Source organism: Miniopterus natalensis, chromosome 9, assembly GCF_054644295.1.
Source record: "Miniopterus natalensis isolate mMinNat1 chromosome 9, mMinNat1.hap1, whole genome shotgun sequence".
NCBI lineage: Eukaryota > Metazoa > Chordata > Mammalia > Chiroptera > Miniopteridae > Miniopterus > Miniopterus natalensis.
In genome coordinates this window covers 14,241,239-14,261,353 of record NC_142089.1, presented here as the reverse complement: position 1 = coordinate 14,261,353, position 20,115 = coordinate 14,241,239, and the positions used below count along the sequence as shown (strand labels likewise).

The following is a 20,115-nucleotide window of genomic DNA, read 5'->3' as shown; positions in this document are numbered from 1 at the left end:
AGGTTTTAAGCCAGCTCTGCCCATTGTTCTTGTGCATCTAGGTTAAGGAACCTTTGAAATACCAGAAGTAACACCTCTCAAAGGGGGTTAATTAATCCTCAAGAGAGCACATAATCTTGTTAACTGTTCTACAATCCAATCCCAATCCTGTTTTCTCCAATCATCCTTACACCCCTTTCTTAATTTCAAATGCATAAAAGAAGCTGCAAAACTTACTCTTCGAGCATTGAAGATCTTGCTCCCCAGCATATGTCCAGTTTGGCTTAAATAAACTCATAAAAATTCTCTACAGATTTGATGTTTCTCACGTTGACATATGTATTATCTCCGACCCTTACAAAAACCCTAAAATGTAAATATCATCTCCACTTTACAGATAGGGGAACCAAGGCTCAGAATGAAGTGCCTTGTCCAATATCACACATTAATTACGTAGGTATCTGCAAAAGCGAATATTCAATATAAGATTGGCTACATCAAAGCATGTGCTTCTGCTACTAAACCATGATGCCTTTGGCAATAGCAAGTTGCCTAACTCTGTTCAGGACAAGCTAAACTTGAAATACTAGGGCTGAACAGGAAATGAAATTGTGAAGTCAAACAAAAGCCCAGGCATATTTTAAAAACACACACACCAAAGGGGGGAAAAAAAAAAATTCGCTTCTAACCAATGAAAAATCTTTGCAAAAGGGCGAGTACTGGCTTTAAAAGACGCACTTTGCCCTCAAGAGGCGTGGCCGGTAGGCTCCCTCAAGCAGGAGTTATCTCTAACCACAAACCAACTGTCTGTCATTACATTGCACTTGAGCAGACACCTATGATTGGTCGACAGACAGCAGCAGTATTTGAATTTAAAGAAAAGACTGAAATAACCAAGGGTCATTACTTTAGAGCGAAAGATAAAGCTTTGTTGTTAGAGGAAACTTCAACTGGGGTCAGAGATTAGGTACTAAAACTCTGCATTAGGGTAAAACCATTACCCCGCTAACTAGTGTTATTACTAAAACATTCCTCATCGAATCAGCACTTATTTTAAGTAAAACCTATCGAAAAGATATGCAAAAACCATGTGAAGTCACTTAGTAAACTGCAAAGGGTTACAAAAAGGCTAGTAAATACAAATACTTATAGTTTAAGATTCAATTTAAAAATTAATCTTTAAATACAAAGCAAAATTTGTTTGTTTACAAAGGCTACACAAGGGAAGGGTGGCAGTCAGAAGCAGCCAGTTCCTGATGCCTGCTTTCCTACCCATCACTACATCGCAGGTAAAGTTAATGTTTTCTGTCTCCTGTTTTTCCTTTGCTGTTCCACTGGACAACCAAGAGCACTTAAAATGCTGAAAGGAACTCTTATAATTCAGTCATACTTTTCTCAGCAATAGCTTCTATTATAGAAAGTTTAATTAACAGATAAGGCTGGAAATAACATTGTTTCAAATTTTATACCCTCTGTTACATTCATGAAGTAAAGCACTATGGAACTACTCAGAGAGCCACCAAACCAGTAATGTAGAATTTTCACGGTTTTTTGTTGAAACTCACTTTATTTAAAAAAAAAACAACAAAAAAAACAGTCATGAACAATAAATTACAATCATTTCCCCCCTTTTATAAATTCTTCATAAAATATATTTGACAATTTAAAAAGAAAATTTCAAAAGTTGCTTTCATTTTTGAAGTGCTGATGACTTATTTTTTGACCATTCTGTCATGCTGGTGAATTATTCTGTAGCTGCTACAATAGTCTGATAAACATTTTACAGTTAAAAACAACAAAGAGGAAAAAACAGACCAGCAGAAAAAACTATTCAGTGTGCTATTTATCTGACACTTAACACTTACTTCATCATAATGACAAAGTATCCCTTAGCACCAAAAAATCTACAGGAACCCCATCTTTCTAAGAGACAACTAGTGCAAAATAACATTCTAGGAACTAACTGTACAACTCCATATTTTAACTGGCCACAGCTGCCTATAAGCTTATTTGAAATATTTGGTCTTTTTTCAATTAAGACAAATTTCATAAAACACTATAAACCATGGCAAGAGACTCTATGAAGAATAATTGTTTATTGAGTACCTATTATGGGCAAGGCACTGTGTACAAATTCTTGCTTTCATTTTTCCTCTAGCAAATATCTAGGAATTTTCAAGTATCGCTAATCATCTTGTATTTCTTACTCCTGGCTGGAAAAGACCTGTGGCTATATAGCATTTTAAAATTGTCATTTTATCAACTGTCCTTTAGTGCTGAGCATACAATAGGTACTTAATAAATATCTGATTGAAAGAACAAATAAAGACAAAGAATTTACTGTCATTTTGCTTGGTATCATAGGCTATTTTAGAATAAAAGGACTTGAGAAAATTCCAGAAGAAACTTCCCAATCACTTCACACCCTTACCAATGAAAGAAAGAATTTTACCTCACAGGAAAAATCTTTCAAAATAAATTATAATTAACTTTCACATGAAGCAGGACCCAAAACTATGTACTTAGGAAATGATGGCTCCAAGCACATAGATATTTGAAGAGCAAATGAAGTCTGGCCTACCATCACTTGAATGAATCACCATGAATCTGTCATGTTATTGACAGACATTATAATGATGCTTTTTACTTCCAGTGATTCAATCCCCTTGGCCAGATCCATGTTATACTAATCCAGAGGGTCAATTATGAGGTGCCAGTGTACTGTTCTTATTATCTTGCAAGTGATGTTAAAATATGATTTTTTGTTTTCATTTTAAAAGGCTTTATTTCAATAAAACCTTTTAGTCCAAGTTTTAAACTTCCAGATCAAGTAACACGTAGTTCAGAATTTTATATACTCTAATTTCTTTGTGCTTTTTTACCTTCTATAGTCCCCTGAACACATTTTAAATAAGAAAAAATTGTGATAGCGATATTCCAAAAGTTGTGGAAGTTCAAAAGGAACATCTGAAGAGACTATGCAAACTACCAATGATTTCAGTATTTTAAGTTTTAAAAATAATTTTGACCAAAGATTCTAGTGCTTTATAAAGATCAACGTAGATACAATGGTCTTAAGGTCTCTCTAACCTTAAAGGCTAATAATGTTCTGTTTTAGGAAAACCTTTCCTTAGATATTAACTATCTGCATTTACAGAAAAACAAACTGGAGACAACCATGTAGAGTTAAAATCAAACTGACTTCAAGAGGAATAATGGTCTACTGGTTTTGACACAGACCATATCAAGTGATTGTATAAAATCTATAACTTTTCTACCTGAAAGATATAGTGGATACATTATCCATTTGCCAAACTATATAGGTATCTCCGTTAGAAAAAGGTGATCCACAGTTAATACAACTATATCATTACTATTACTGTGTCAAATTAGACAAAAGAAAACAGCATTAGTACCAAAATGAAAGGAATTCCAGTGATGAAACAAGAAACAACCCCTATCAGGGCAGGTAATGTGAGAATAGAGCTCATTTGGTTTCTTCAATTTTATGCTGAGGCTTAGACAAATTCTTAAAATAAAAAATTAATATATCAAGTACTATAGTACATACATATAGCAATGATTTCAGAAACAGAAGAATCCTGTGTTCAGATTGCAGATGCTCAAGTGCAGACATGTCCTCATGTAGTGGTTTAATTGGTTAATTGAATGCTTGGTTACCTAAAGAAGGTATGACTGAATCATCAATATCCTTGCCAACCTGCTACATAAGACTGCCTAGCTAATTCTACTGCTGCAGCTATAGGGCACTGGAGAGCTCAAACTTCGGCAACTCTGGATAACTTAATTTCACTTATGTTTAATCAGATTATTTTAGGCCCTCCAAAATGATGCCTTAAAAAAATGTATAATTATAAAAATAAAAAACTTAATATGACTTCATTAGAGGGAGGGACAGGGTAAGAAGATGAAGGAAGATACTTTTTATTTTTCATCACTGATTTCACCAGCAAATCTCAAAAACCCAAACCTACATTAAATAATTTAAACAGAGGTGGCATTTTCTTCATATGGAATGCAAAATGCACACATTCACATACTTACATATACATAAATATATACATATATGCTTCCTTTACAAAGCTTCAAAGGTTGCATTACCAGCACGCAAACCTCTTCTTCCATGGAAATTCCTAATACTGACAAGGAATGTCTAAAATGCTTAGAGACATATTTCCAGAAAACTGGACTCTCTTTTCTTCTTGGCTCTTAGAGAATTTTCCTGCCAAACTTCTACCAATGATTATTTAAAAAAAAATTTACACCCACATTGGTAATACATTTAAAACATACAAACAAAATGGCCAGCTTGGACTTAAGAAAAATGAGGAAAAAAACACCCCACAATAAATTCTAAACCCTTAGAAGGTGGAGTTCAGCTTTTTATATTCTTTTTCAGCCACATTATGTTGCATCACTGTTAAAACAGAAGCAGCATATCATCCAAGATATTTGCAAGTAATAGGTGTCACGTTTCCCAGCTGCTATCTTTAAATGCAATTTGTACTAATCTGAGTTCTAGTTCAAAAGCATCTGGACGATCCTGAGGGTTTGCAGCCAACATTTCCTTAATCAGTTGTTTCATTCGCCCATTCATAGACTTTTTCTTCACAGGAATAAGAAGTTCCATTTTGGGATTTTCCAGAAGCGCCTCCCCAACAGGCACAATCTCAGTTCCTTGTTTCACATAACTCCCCAAGAGTTCTTTCTTTGTCTCTGTGTCTATAAATGTGATCCTTTCCAGCATTGCCCAGATGATAATCCCCAGAGCAAAGATGTCAGCTTTTGCTGTATAATGTCCCTCCCACACTTCAGGAGCCATGTAGAAATCTGTTCCACAGGCTGTGGAAAGGAAACACTTGTTTACACTGACAGGTTCTTCTGGGTTCTGCCCAGAGGCTGAACACACTTTACTTAGACCAAAATCAGCCACTTTCAGTGTGGGTTCCAAGTCACTGGTATCCAACCTGCTTTGAGAAATCAAGATGTTATCAGGTTTAAGATCTCGGTGGATGATCTGGTTTTTATGCAAGAAAGCCAGGGCACTGCTCAGCTGAAGCATGAAGCTGGTGTTAGTTTTACGATTGGGTTTCCTGGACAACAGATATTCATTCATATCTCCTCCGTCACAAAAATCCATCACAAACCACAAGTAATAGGCGCTTCTGGGATCAAAGGCAATTTCTCCTTTTAACGAAGTCTCTACAAGCTATAAGGAAAAGAAAACAGATTATGATCATCTGCACAGTTTATACCATTCAGCTATAGAAAAAAAAATAACTGGTTAAGTTAGTCTCTAATTTTACATGGGTATTCTGTAAATATTTTATTTGGTCAGTGTTTTCATATGTGAATTTTATTTTAAACTTCAGTACTTCAAACTGTCACTTTGTCCCTAATGAACACACACCAAATCTCCAAGTCAAGAGGTATAAACTTATTTAAAAATAGCTTTATTTTGAAAAGTGCCCAGCTAGCCGTACATTTTCTGCATGTGTCAATGGAGTTGAACTCTACCCACTTAGCTAATAGTTCCATGAAAAAATTGAAATTTCATCTCTTAGGCCCTGGGAGATTGCCAGCTGGGATATAAATGTCAATTAGGAAATTCTATTAAATGAAACTGCCTGAAATATTCTTCTTACTCATTGCACATGCACAACTATCAACATCATCTGAGAAGTTGAGAGAAAAATGATCAAGGAACAACTAGTTTTTACAGAAATAAAGTGCTCCTGTAGTCACTGATGAAAAAAGACTGATACCATTACTTCATACACTTTTACAGCCAGAATGCAAATATGCTGGCTATCTCTATCACTGGATGGCTTCTAAAAATCCAATTTATAAAAATCATATTTGCATTTTGATATAAAAATTCAAATCTGAGTTTGTATATTTCTTTGATACAAGCTGAAATCTGGAATCATTGTTTTATTTGTTATTATCTAATTATAACTCTATTACCTGAAATTCAAGAATATTAATTACTTCACTGAATATGAACTACCATTCTAAAATACAGACATAGAGTGCTTTGAAAGCATTTGTCCTATGTGTCCTCTCCAGACCCATGGGTTTAATAGAAACTCAGTAGGGAAGCCAAAGAGTTGTTGAAGAGTAAGTGAACTGCTAATTTTACATTAAAATCTACTGGTACTTCCTCCTGTCATTTTGGTGGGCAGAACACCTCTCCATGCTCTCTCCCCCCATGGCAAACAACAGTAATTGCAACAGTCTGCAGATGTCTTCTGTGCATGCATTTTCCTTGTTGCAAATGTTTGCTAGTGAAGACAGAAAATGAAAGAATAGAAAGGTACAGATCACAGTTATTTACCCCAGGTGCACTGTCACTAAATATGCTGAGATTAAAGGCCAGCACCATCACTCTTACTTCATTTACTCTCTTTTCTGCCTTTACTTTCAAAAGCAAACTTCCTAAATAGTTTGAGCAGTGCAGAGTCCCAGCATTCAAGGAATGGTTTAGAGTAAGGCCAGACAGTAAATACATATTTTAGGTTTGACTAACCACATAAGGGGTCTCTTCTTTTCCTTTTATTTTTTTAAAACTCTTCAAAATGTAAATACTACCTTTAGGGTTTAAGCCATACAAAAGCTGGCCTAGGGCTATAGTTTGTAGTCCTCTGGTTGAGAACTACAGCAATAGAGCCCAATTTGCTTATTTCCTGTGTAGAGGATGTTAGCCCCTGGTTCTCTTGCCTAAAGTCCTTCAATAGCTTTCCTGTTCTCTTAGGATAGTAGTCTAAGCTCTTTAACAGGGGCCTCTGTGTCCTCTGACCCCTGCTGAGCTTTCTAACCTCATCTAAAACAACTCATCCTAAACAATACAGTCTTACTATCTGTCTTCTTTCAGTTCTTAGAACGTGTCATACTTTTTGCTTCAATACATTTGTATGTACGGTTCTTTCTGCCTGGGTAGTTTTCTTACTCACCTGGCTAATTCCTCTTCACCCTACAAGTTTTAGTTAAAACAGTTAGTAATTCCTGAACCCCAGGATGTCAGGTTCCCTATTATATGCTACTGTATCATCCTGTACTTCTCACTCATGACACTTACACAGGTATGCAAAGTGGCCACTAAGTTCCTATGTATGAGATGTGTCCTCTGTTAATTACTTGTTTTACATTTTCTTCTAGGTGAAGTGTTTAGCTATCAGGAACTGATTTAATGATTCCAACAGACAACAAAGAAGCTATCTGGAAAAACATGGAGGAAAACAAAAAATTTGTATAGAGAATTGAAAAGACTATATGCATAGGGACTCCGTGGTCACACTCTAGATTTAATTGTCCTTACCAGATATAAATACTGGTTGTCTTTATTAGATGTAAATTTAAAGAAGCTAAATGTGTTGATGAATATCTGGTTAACTAAACAAATCTATAGAAAAGACAATTTTAATAGAGCTACCTAGCACTGAGTACTTCCTATTGTATCTGCATCACCTCTAATTTTGGCAACTCTCATGGAAGGTAGAAATTATTATTCCTATTTTACATAGAAAGATACAGGTGCTGGGAAAAGTTAAGTTATTTATTCAAGGTTGTACACCTAACAAAAAGTGCCACACATCAAACACAGGTCTATTAAGCTTTAAGAGGAAAGAGATTACTAAACAAAAAGGAGCTTTAGATTAAAAAAAAATCACTGCCTCTGGCCAGTGTGGCTCAGTTGGTTGGAGCATCATCCTGTACACCAAAAGGTGGTGGGTTCAATTTCCCGTCAGGGCACATACCCAGGTTGCGGGTTTGATCCTCGGTCAGGGTGCTTGCAGGAGGCAACGGATCCTTATTTCTTTCTCTCTCCCCCTCCCTTCCTCTATCTAAGATCAATTAAAAAAATCACTGAATCAAGTCTGGAAGTACTTACATCTTAAAGCCTTGAAAGACCAGCTAATGCCTAGTTACTATACAGCTTGCTTGATCTGGACTTAAGGATACCATACCATATTAAGTCATATGTTCAAATGTCTTTTGGAAAAAGATTATGCATCTTGTCTCCAAAATTCGATGCAAAGTTCAGTAAGGTTCTATACACTTTTAAGAGCAAATGTAGTGGTAAGAATGTTTCTGATGTTTTGAGTGCAACTTACAAAATAAGTACTTTTAGAAAAATAAACAAATAAAGGCAAAATAGTTGTGTTTTATATTTAGTCTTAGGAGAGAAAACTTCAGGGCATAGCATGTTAAACTGCAACGTAAATTAAATTCTCAAGACTGATATTTGTTCACCATACAATGAAACTTGCAAATGCCTAATTATACATACAGGTATTGGTGTTTTGTTTTTTTTTTATTGTTTCTAGTCCGTAAGCCTTTGTTGTTTTAAAAACAGATTTTCGTAGCCTGACGGTAAATTCTGAATTTAGACACTCATGGGAAATTGTTTCCTTTCCCAAGAACGACTGGACTTAAGAAATTTTGCTCTGGCCTTTAACTAGCTGTGTCTTAAGAATCTTTTCTTTTTACGGAGTATAGAGCTACTAGAGATTTTGCTCTAGGGCAGAAGCCAACCTAAAAAAACCTAACCTTTTCTGTTTTCCTATGTTAATGCTTTTCCCAGGTCTACAAGAGTAAGTGGAGGCAAGAGAGTAATTTGGAGGTTAAGAGAGCACAAGTTTTTTGCTGTCAGATAGTCCTACATTTAGGTCCCAATTCTGCTACCTGCCAGCTATGTGACTTTGGATAGATTCATTATGTATGCTAAGCCTCAGTTTCTTCGTTTCTAATATAGATAATAATAGTACTTTCCTCATAGTATTGTTCTGAACAACTGTCTTTAAAGCGCTTAGCACACAGCATGGAACTAAGCAGGAACCTAAATGTTAGCTTTAGCACTGTTACTAACATTCAGGTGCTAAGCCACATACTTCAAGAAAATTAAGTGGAATTAAATGGTTAAGAAACCATACAACCCTCTAAAACAGCAGAGGCTTATGTTCAAACCAGTGTCCAATTACCTATGGTGCTGCTATTGGTTGTGGAGTTTTTCCTTTTCTTCTGTCTTCAGTTAAAAAAAAATTTGATTTCAAATAAGTAAACTTATTAGGCTCTAGTCTTGATCACTTGTCTAGCTCCTATGTTGCCCCATTTCTATGCAGATTGGCAAGTATCATGGCATAACAGGTGGTTTATGTTATTTTTAGGTATTTGCATCACAGGCTTAAATAAAACCTTGTTTTAAAGCAAACATCTACTCAATTCTTGGCAAACCCCTATCTACTCCTAATTATATAAACACCTGCATTCAAAAGTAGTTCATCTGACTCTTTCATTCCTCTTACTGCTCACCAAAGCTACATGCAAATCATTTCTACTTCCCATTCAACTACACATACCTGTAAATAAAGAGAAGAATTAGAGCCATGGGACATCTTTTGCACCATTCCATCTTTTTGTAGGATGCATTCCTCCAAGTGAATCACATTTGGATGTTGGCTCTTGATACTGCTTAGGGCCCAGAACTCGCGCAGGGCTAGTTCAACATTCTCAGGAGCATGGCATCGAATTTTCTTCACTGCCACCCGTGCAGAGGTCTTTCTGATGACTGCTTCATACACAACACCGTAACTACCTCGGCCTACCTCCCGTATTAGATCGTACTTTGGCTGGCTACTCACCATCTTCAAGGTCAAGGTTTCTGGAAAAATCAACAAAGTACTCTATTAAAATTAAGCATGTCTACTGGCTTATATTTCTTATGTATGATTTATCATTTCTCTCACTGTTTGCAATGCTTGAAAGATATTTGCTATACCTTGGGCAAATCTAAATGTTTTAATAACAACAGTAAAGCGGCTAACATTTATGTAGTACTTACCATGTATCAGGAACTGTTCCAAGCACTTTTTAATACATGGTGGAGCAAAAGTAGGTTTACAGTTGTGAGTACTTGAAACAAAGTTTATTCTTGTATTATTATTTATTAATTATTGTATTATATTCCATACAAAGAACTGTAAACCTACTTTTGCCCCACTCTGTATTCTGAATATCAGCTCTTTGAAAGATATATGTATTAATCCACTTAATCCTCATAATAATGTTACGAAGTGGGTAATATTATGGTCATTTTACAGATGAGAAAACTAAAGCATGGAGAGTTTAAGCAATATGCCCAAGGTCAGCTTGTAACTGGTGGACCCGAGATTTGAAACCAGGCGACCTGGCTCTGACATCTGCTATTTTAACCACTATACTATATAGCCTCTTACACAAACTGCTTCAATAGTCACTGTTAAAAATAAACAAAAAAATTCAGCATTCTCACTTACTGATCATGAAAAAACAAATTCCAGCTTCTCTTTAAAGCTGACACACACATAAAAGGTCATAAAACAGCAAAACCAAAAAGCTAAAACCCCTCATAGTTAGAAATACAAACACCTGGCTTATGCTCAGGGACTGAAAGCGAACAGGAGCACATATAAAACTGAAAATGTTTAAGTCAAAATGTATGTGTTCCTATTTTAATTTTATGTTACTTCCTTATTTCTTGCAAACTAAATGAAAATAAAATTTGTGGAGAAAAAAAGTTCCTTTAAAAATAAAGGAAGCTACTTAGAATACGGTTACCTTTCTGTTGTTGAACAAGAGTTATTTAGATCTAGGTCATTTTTACCAACAAAAACTGTCCTACATATCAAGGGGCTCTCTTTGTTTGAGGGAACAAAAAGCTACTGACCCTTGAGCCTGAAAAATTGGGAACAGCTACTTTAAGTCCACAAGTATCTCGACCTAATAAAGAAAACGAAAGCTTCTGAGATTGCTTCTTAGTCCCATGTCCTCTGATTGGACACCCACCCTTCCAATTCCTCATGTATTTCCTAGTGTCTGATTTCCTGGCCCAGAATCCTCTGCCCTAACTACACAGACTTTCTTTTCTGCTCTCCGCGGATTGCCAATTATCGTCCCTCTCAAAGTGCCTGTGTGTTTGAAGCTGTCCCATAGACCCAGACGAACGAGCACCTGGAGGGGGAGGGCGGGCGTTTATGAAATCCCAGCGATCTGGATCAAAACACAGCAAGGTGATGCATCCTGTGCCAACCTCCGTGACCGAGGTCGGCATCCCGGGCCCGCACGCCCGCTGGACTCATTCCCTCCGCGCTCGGACGCGGGCCGGCCAGGCCATACACCTGCTGGTGCCCGGGCACGGCCAGTGCAGGGCAGAGGTGCAGCCAGACGCGGCAGTTCCGGGCCCAGCTCATTGGCCAAGTATCACCCCACCCCCTCCTCAGCTGCTCCCGGACGAAACCCCGAGGGAATCCTCCCCAGGCCCTTGAAGCCCTCGGGGCTGGCAGCCCCTGCCAGGAGGCCACGGGCATAACAGGAGGCCGGTGGCCGAGGTGTGCGGGCCGGAGGCCTGGGGAGTGCCAGGCCTTCCCCGGGATGACTCCACTGACAGGTCTGCGACAGGCCCCCTGGAGAGGGAGGCACATGCAGGGCCCTCGGCTCTGCAGCAGGGCCTCTCTGCCAGGCTGAAGAGCCGTTTTACCTCAGGGTAGCCGCCGCCGCTTCTCCCTCTCACGGGCTCTGCAGGCCGCCATTATCGGGCAGCTCGCGCCTCCGCCGCCGCGGCCTCCAGTCAGAGGCCGGCGCGCGCCCCCGTGCTGCGCGGACACACACCCTCCGCCTCGGGCCCCGCCCCCCTCCGGCTTTCCGTAGCGGAGCCGGGACGCCCAGAGCCGTCCCCATTGGGCGCGCGCCCGGCGCTCCACCGGCCGCCTCTCCGCTCCGCTGGTTTCCAGGAGTCCGGAGTCGCGGCCGGTGCGCGCGCTTCGGCACGCACCACTCCTGTCCGTCCACGCAGGGGAGGCCAGGCCCGGGAGCGGGGCGACCGCTCCACGCTCGGGACTCTGTGGTGCTCCAGCCGCAGCGGGCGCGCACGGCCCGGGCCCGGAGGCTGGTCGTCGGCAGCGGGTCCGGGCCCGGGGATGCGCGCGCTCGGCGCGGCCGCCCCTCCCCCCTCCGCTCCCCCGCCGACCTACCCAGCTGCGGACAGGTGTGCGGGAGTCGCTGGGGTGGGACGCCTGGTGCATCTTCCTCCGAGCGGGCCCGGGGTGCGTGCTGGACGTGGAGCGCCTTGGCGGGCTCCCGGGGAGGCGCGGTCCGAGCTGGGAGGCCTGGCGTCCGCCCCGCCGGGAGGGAGGCTGCACCTTTTGTCAGAGTCACTGAGCCATGTTTGCGGGAGGTGCAGTTGCCGAGGCGGCAGCGGCGCGGGGCTGGGTGCGATCATCTGGGAAGGCGCCGTCCCCTGCCCCGCCGGCGCGGTGGTATCTCCCTTAAAGAAGCCAGAGCCTCATTGTTCCTGGACCTCGGCCGCCGTGAGTCGGGGGCGCCCTACCGGGCGCGAGGAGGAAGGGACGGTGGCGCCCGCACCTGCCCGCTGCTGCCCGCGCATGTCCCGCTCGGGAGCCTCACCCGCGGGCTCGTGGAGAGTCGGGATCCAGCCGGCGCGGGGAGAGAGGCTGCGGTCCGAGCCGGCGGGTCCGGGACTGACAGCGAGAACAGCCGCTCTCCCGGGCCCCACAGCCCAGTCATTGTGCCACCTGACAGCCGTCAGTCAGGCCTCAGCGCGCATTCGCCGGAGACAGCCCCGGGTTGTCAGTTACTCAGAGACCAGAACCAATCTGTCATTCTGTTGGTTACATAGATCAGTAAGCATCCGCCAGAAACGTCCATCCCTTCTTCACTTATTATGCACCTGCTGTTTGTCAGTAAGGTGGTGGTTCCTGCTCCCATTGCTGTCTAAGGCACAATGTGCAAGGAATCCGTCACTACCTTCAGGGATCGGCCAATTACCCATTTTATTTTCTGTCCTCCATTTATTGACCTCTCTAGAGAATGGAACTGGATTAGGTCTTTAAATTATCTTGCCTAATCCTAACCAAACCCCACAAGGGCAGGTTTTATTACTATATTTTTACAAAAGTGAGGAAACAGACCTCTGACTTGTTGACCTAAAGGTGTCTGGGGGTGCCTGGTTTGAGTACCCACTCCCGTGGTGTAACATCTCCTCCACCACCAAGACACACACCCAACCAATCTGTAATCTGTTCCTGACTTCTGTCTTTAGTGCCATGCACCAGTCTGCACCTTTCTACTGGGACTACTGAGGTCAGCCAAGGCTTGGTTTCTGCTCTTGAAAGTAGGGGGAAAATATGGAAGGCTCTACCTGTTTGGGTAAATTGATCAGAATCAGGGGGTGGGTATCTCTTTGGGCCAGAGGAGGCTTTTCCTTTTGTACGCCTCAGTCATTAAGTACAGGAGCCCCCCCCCCCCCCCTTTCAAGCAGGCTGCAGAACTGAGACTGGAAATCCAGCCCCGTAACCCTCAAAAACAGGCTGAATCTAGAGTCTGTGAGGTGGATTCAGGACTTGTGGAGCCTGCAACTTAAACAATTTGGGATATCCTCTTTAGGAAAAATGGCCCTGTAAGCCCATTGCTGGGGTCTTGGAAAGTGTTTCTAAGTGAAGGACTCTGAAGTTTAAATTTCACTTGCTTCAGGGTAAATCTGCCCCTACTTATTACATTATATCATTATGTGTTTGTTCATAGGTCTTCTGGAATTAGAGTTCCTGGGACTCTTGACAGGAACCTTGCCTGTGATTCATCTCTGCAGCCTTCTCTGATAGGTACCAAAATACCATATACTAGTGGGAAGGCAAAATGATTAATTAAGGAAATTTGGCAATATATAGCCACGTTACATGTTTTCACTCTTTCACCCAGTAATTCCAGGTTAGATCCTTAACTTCTAGGAATCTAGCCAAGTGATATATTGGCAAAAATACAAAAAGCTGTATGCACAAGTCTATTCATCACGGCATTATTATAGCAAAAAATTGGAAACTGCTCACATGTCAAGAACTGGCTGAATAAATTATAGTACATAGGATAGAGTGCTATGCAGCCGTAAAAAGGTACGCAGTTCTTGCAACATGCAGTGTGCCTACCCCAGCCCTGGCACCTTACCATTTTGGTGAGGACCTTGTCTTTTTACCAGCTTGTTGATAATATAGCCTGTCCGTTTGCTGTTTTGGGGTTGTGATATATTTTCCTAGTGGTCTGGTTAAAAAAATAAATAAGGTTTAATTTTTCTTAGTGAAAAATAAAAAGATATGCGGAAGGTTTCTTATACACTAGTAAACACTAATTTGAAGTGATGTCCATATAAAGTATAATAAGCAAGGTGCATAATAGTGTTTATAAGATGGTATCTTCTGTGTACATAATCAGGGGACGTAAATTACATTAATTGCTTATATTTAAAAGTTAAACAATGGAAGAATAAACCCCAATCTTAAAAACTTTTTTTTTCAATTACGGTTTATATTCACGATTATTTTATATTAGTTTCAGGTGTAAAGCATAGTGATTAGACAATCATATACTTTATAAAGTGTTCCCCCGATATTCCCAGTACCCAACAGGCATCATACATATTTATTATAATATTATTGACTATATTTCCTATGCTGTACTTTATATCCCCATGACTCTTGTAAATGCCGACTACGGATCTGTAGAATCCCTTCAACCTTTTTCACCCAGTCCTCCAAACCCCATTCCCTCTGGCAATTATCAGTCTGGTCTCTATAAGTCTGTTTCTGTTTTGTTTGTTTGTTTATACTGTTCTTTAGATTCCACATATAAGTGAAATCATATGAGGTTTGTTTTCTCTGACTGACTGATTTCACTTAGCATAGTACCCTCTATGGCTATCCGTGCTGTGGCAGATGGTGAGATGTAGTTCTTTTTTTAATTTTTATTTTGAGAGTACATTTATTAAAGGTGGGGTCGGTGAAACAAGGAAGGGCTTAGAATGAAAAAAGCAGCAGGAGGGTCTAGATGGGGCTGCTTTGGCTCACTGGGAAGTCACAGAAAAGGGGGCCTTGGAGACAGGTTCAGGGGGTTAGACTTGGACAAGCTACCCATTGCTCCCCTGGTTGCAAGCCTCATGGGGTCCCGTAGAGTTTAGGAGATGCACGCCTGTGGGGGAAGAAGGGGAGGAAGGGGCCCTGGCCAGTGTGACTCAATGGTTAGAGGGTCGGCCCTCGCACTGAAAGGTCTCAGGTTTGATTCCCCGTCAAGGGCACATACCTGGGTTGCAGTACCTGGGTTCCAGGTTTGATCCCCAGCCCCAGTCCAGACATGTGTGGGAGGTGACCCATCTTGTGTCTCTCTCACATCGATGTTTCTCTCTCTCTGTCTCCCCTGGCTTCCTACTCTCTCTAAAAAGTTAATGGAAAAAGTATCCTCAGGTGAGGATTAGCAAAAAAAAGAGGGAGAGGGGAAGGAAAAGGTGTGGGTACTCTCCTGGGAAGGAGATTGCACCAAATTTCATTCTTTATGGCCGAGTAATATTCCGTTGTATATAGGTACCACAGGTGTTTTTTCATCAACCATAGTCTCAATCTTCTGAAAATGGTTTACTATGTGTATTGGAGGGGGTGGGGATGAGAATGAAACTTCTGTGAATCTACCTTATTATATAGTTACTATTTTGGAACCCTATAAATATTTAGCATATTTGTAAGACAAAGGTCAATAAAAAGAATAAAATACTCCATAAAAATTTTTTTAAAAAGGAAACAAATGCCTGGCCGGACGTGGCTCAGCGATTGAGCATTAACCTATGATCCGGGAGATCATGGTTTGATTCCCAGTCAGGGCACATGCCCAGGTTTCGGGTTTGATCCCCAGTGAGGGGTGTTCAGGAGGCAGCCGATCTCTCATCATTGATGTTTCTGTCTCTCCCTCTCCCTTCCTCTCTCTGGAATCAATAAAGATATATTTAAAAAAAAAAAAAAGGAAACACATGAACAATTTATATGTCAGATTTGTGGCATAACTACACAGAGAAAATAATTTTAAGTGGCTTTATAAGTATTTTGACTGTATCTCCCTAATGGGATATAGACTAAGGATAGCTAGAACTGCATAGAAATATTAAATTGCATTTGTTAGTCTCTTTTTAAGTGGTAATATTGATGTCGCTATTTTGAAACTGATAGGTATATTTTAGGATAAAGCAAATAAATCATTATGTTAATGGCATTAGGAATCAAGATTTTCAATGTATCAGAAAGAGTTACAAGTTTTAAAGACATTTAGAATTATCTTAGATCTGAATTAGGTAGTGGAATGAAGTATGGTACTTGGGTTTTTAAAATGTATTTTTCAATTCTGCCTTGAAGCAATGACCAGCCTAATAGTGATGAACACCCATAGTGCATAGATTTGGTCTCTAAATACCATTTTCCAATTTAAAAAAATGAAAAATTAAAGAAAATCAAGGCTACTCAGATCTGGAGCAGGAAAGGTGAGCTTGAGCATCTTGTGCCTGGAAGCCAGGAAACTATCAGGCTATTAGGGTCACATAGCAATGACTGGGGAACCAATACAAGGGACCTCACTGGCTCAAATTAATGAAACAATTTGAGCATTAAAAGAAAAATGACTTTAATAGATTATAACATAAAAATATAAAAATCCATTAATGATTTTAGGAAAACACATTTGTTGTTATTGGAGTTTTATAGGGAATCAACTAATTACTCTGAACGTTGATAAATAAAGGGAAATATATAACATTTTCCTGGTCTTTCCTTACTGGATTACATTCTAGGTAACTAAACAGTAGATAAAGTTATATTTTTAAAATTGAGGTATAATTGACATATAACATATTAGTTTCAGGTGTACACATAATGATTTGAAATATGTATATATTGTGAAATGATCGCAGTAAGTCTAGTTAACATCTGTTGTAGGCAGTGGGAATGGCACTGGGTGTTAGCCCGGTGGGGATCAGACCTGACCTGGGTTCAGCAACCTTGGTACTTGGGTTCTGGCTAGGAAAGAATTCAGATCCAAGACCCAAACTGCAAGAGAATATTTATTTGGTAAAATTACAGAGGTGGAAGAAGTAATTCCTAGAAGAACTGGGCTCAGGAAACAAGTTATAAGAGGCAAAAGAAGGGCCCTTGGAGAATGCTAACATGCCTGGGGTGGGGGCGGGGGAAAGGAAGGGAGAGGGAAAAGCAGCGCTGGCTGGCATGCTCCCAGGAGGAAGAGCCCACTGGGTCCTCCTCCTAAGGGTTTTAAGCCTGGAGATCTTACTCGAAGTCCCAGGGGAAGATCTCATTATAATATTGAGTAGTTTTCCAGGTATGTCCTTTCAGGGTTTCCGTGTCCACTGATTGGTTGGCACCAGGGTGGGGGTTATTATCCAATGCAGCTGCCCTGAGATCAGCTGTGCTTGGCTTTGCTGCTTTTCTGGGCCTGAGGCTGAAATACAACTGAGGCCTAGATGTTATCTTTAGGGAGGAAAGATCAGGGGTCCAAACCACATGAACAGTGATATGCTAAGGGAGGAAAGGCCACCTTTGGGGTGAGGTCCCACCCTATAATTGTCCTTTGCTAGGCATCCAGGGCTTTCCATCCTGGTGACTGATACCTGGCCCAATGTCTTTGCTGGACGATGTCTGTCTAACTGCCTATCGCACATCGGTCACAGGAAAAGTTATTTTTATAAAAGATTCCAACCAATAAACACAGAAGAGATAGCATTAGAAAAGCATGATTTTACAAACAAGCCCTAATGGAATACTGAGTGTAGGCAATGATCTTGAAGTGATGCTAAAACAACTGGGTGAAAAATTGTTGGGTAACTTTGTAATGGAGAGCTTAGGCTGACACAGCCCAAACCCACTAACCAGCCTTAAAATCATCAGGTGCTCTCCATGAAATATTCTTGTCTGAAGAAAAAAAAGAATCTAAGCCCAATCAAGCCAAGATCTAATTACTAAGTTACTAGAAATATGGGGGACAGGCTATCACCACAATTTTGAGTAACTCAAAATGTGGGAATTCTATAAGACAAGTGACCTGGTTCCAGCAACAAATTCATGGTGTGAAAATAAAAAGGGAAGGTAGAATGTTAAAGCATAAAAGTCAAGACTTTACCAAACGCAAAAACATTTGGATCCTGATTCAAGTGAACCAACTGTCAAAAGACATTTTTTATACAATCAGCATTTTTAATATGAACTGATAGATTAAGGAATTATAGTTCTTTGTTAGGTGTGATAATGACACTGTGCTTATAGAAATACACCCCCGCCCCTTTTTTTTAAATGAAACTGCACAGTGATGTATTATGGATAACATAAAAATGAGGTCCAGGATATGCTTTAAAATACTCCACAGGCAGCATAGCAAACAAAAAGAGGGAGGAAGATTGGTACTGTGGACAAAAAGGCGCCACGTGCAAACCTGACAGCTCAAGGAAGGCCTGCATGGCAGCCTTGCAAACTCAGAGACCTAAAGTAACCACAAAGGATGGTCTGAAATTAAAACTTTTTTAACTAAAAGCAGTTTGTGGGTAGTCTGTCCTAAGCTGGTATCTTCCCTGACAAAGGCCAATCTTTACCTTAACTAAGCTTGTCTATTCTCTTTTTGCATCTATGATAACATTCCTTTGGAATGTCAGGGTGATTCCCATTTGTCCGGACCCCACTGGTTGCAACCAGTGCACCAAGGTGGAGACCATAAGTCCTCTCATTGTTTTAGCAGGTTAATCGTTGACTGTTAACAATCCTGTACTCACCTATGTAAAAAGTGTGTCTCTCATTTTTTCTTTTCTCCAGCCCCTGAGGCTAACCCCCTTCTCCCCCTGCTTTGCTTGCATCATCTCTTTTCATTATAATGTATAAAATAAAGTGCAGAACTACCATTCTCTGGAGCAAAATCTAGATTTTGCTTCCGGGCAATTTGTCAACAGGCTCAAATAAACTCACAAAAATTCTTCACAGGTTTGAATGTTTCTTACGTTGACAGTTGAATGTTGGTAGTTGTTGAAACCTAGTTCTGGTAACATGGGGTTTGTTATACTAGTCAACTTTTTTGTACATTTGAATTTTTTCAAAATAAAAAGTTGGACAACCAACGCTCAAAAAATATCTTGACTAGGTGGGAACTTGGATGTAGCGATCCTGCTCCCTGGTGGCAGGTTCTATTAGTGCAGCTGCTGCCTCAGCCTACTCGGATCTGAATTCCCAGACCTGTCTAGAAGAGTAACATCATTTGTAAATCTCTCAAGAACCTTACAAAGTAAATAGTATTACCATACCATTTTACAGCTGAGGAAACAGACTCAGAGGGACTCAGTAATTTAATTTCCTAATAAGTCAGTGGTGGAGCCAAGCTTCCATGTTCTAAGTCCCATAGATTGGTGTTTCTGGACATTACTTTTTCTACCTGATCAAAGGGTCACATGGGAAAAGGCAAGTGGAGATGCCTCTAATTAGAATGGATCCACAGGAAGCAGATCATCAGAGAGCAATTTCACCTATGAACAGCAGATAAATGTAAATAGGTAATATAAATAAAAGGAAGTAATATTCATATTACCTACTGTGTCAAACACAGTGCAAAGTGCTGTCTGTGCATGATCTCATTTACTCTGCAGTTATCCTGTGAGGTATGCACTCTTATTACTCCCCTTTTACAACTGAGAAAGCAGAGGTTCTAAGAGGTGAGAGGACTTGTCCAAAATTACATAGCTAGGAAATAGCTGAATTGGAACTTGAACCCAGGACTGATTACAATGCCTGTGTTCTTTAATTAACTTTTTTGAGATATGGTTTACATATAGTGAAGTGTTCACATAATGCTTATGTTTCATTCTCTAGTAACTTGTATACTGCTTGTCTCACTTTAGCATGAATGCAAATATTAATTTTTTCTGGATAACTTAATTTTTTTCTAAGTAATAATAGGAGTCATGAAAGAAAAGAAACCAGTTAAGAAAGGGAAGGTGGACAGGTAAGGTCAAAGTTCACAGTTCTGCCCAGAGCTGACCATCCCTCTGATGATTTTCGTGGGTTTTTTTTTGTTCTTTTGGTTTTTTTTTAGGGAAGGGTATCTCCTTATATTTTTTATCTCCTCTATTCTTTTAGAGGAGTCTACATCATACCCTTTTAGACACTTAAACACACAGTTAAGTCAGTGGTTCTCAAATGGGGCAGTTTTGCTTTTCAAGGGACATCTGTCAATGTCTGGAGACACTTTTGGTTATCACAACTAGGA

The 20,115-nt window shown here is 40.4% G+C and overlaps 1 protein-coding gene across 1 annotated transcript; it reads right to left on the bottom strand.

The window, feature by feature from the left end:
* Positions 1–1,512: 1,512 nt before the first annotated feature.
* Positions 1,513–11,586, bottom strand: PDIK1L (PDLIM1 interacting kinase 1 like). The gene is made up of 3 exons (XM_016216462.2): positions 11,516–11,586; positions 9,360–9,661; positions 1,513–5,209 (listed from the first exon to the last, which is right to left on the bottom strand). The coding sequence occupies exons 2-3, from the start codon at positions 9,642–9,644 to the stop codon at positions 4,469–4,471; spliced, it is 1,026 nt and encodes a 341-aa protein (XP_016071948.1). The 5' UTR covers positions 9,645–9,661; positions 11,516–11,586; the 3' UTR covers positions 1,513–4,468.
* Positions 11,587–20,115: the final 8,529 nt, after the last annotated feature.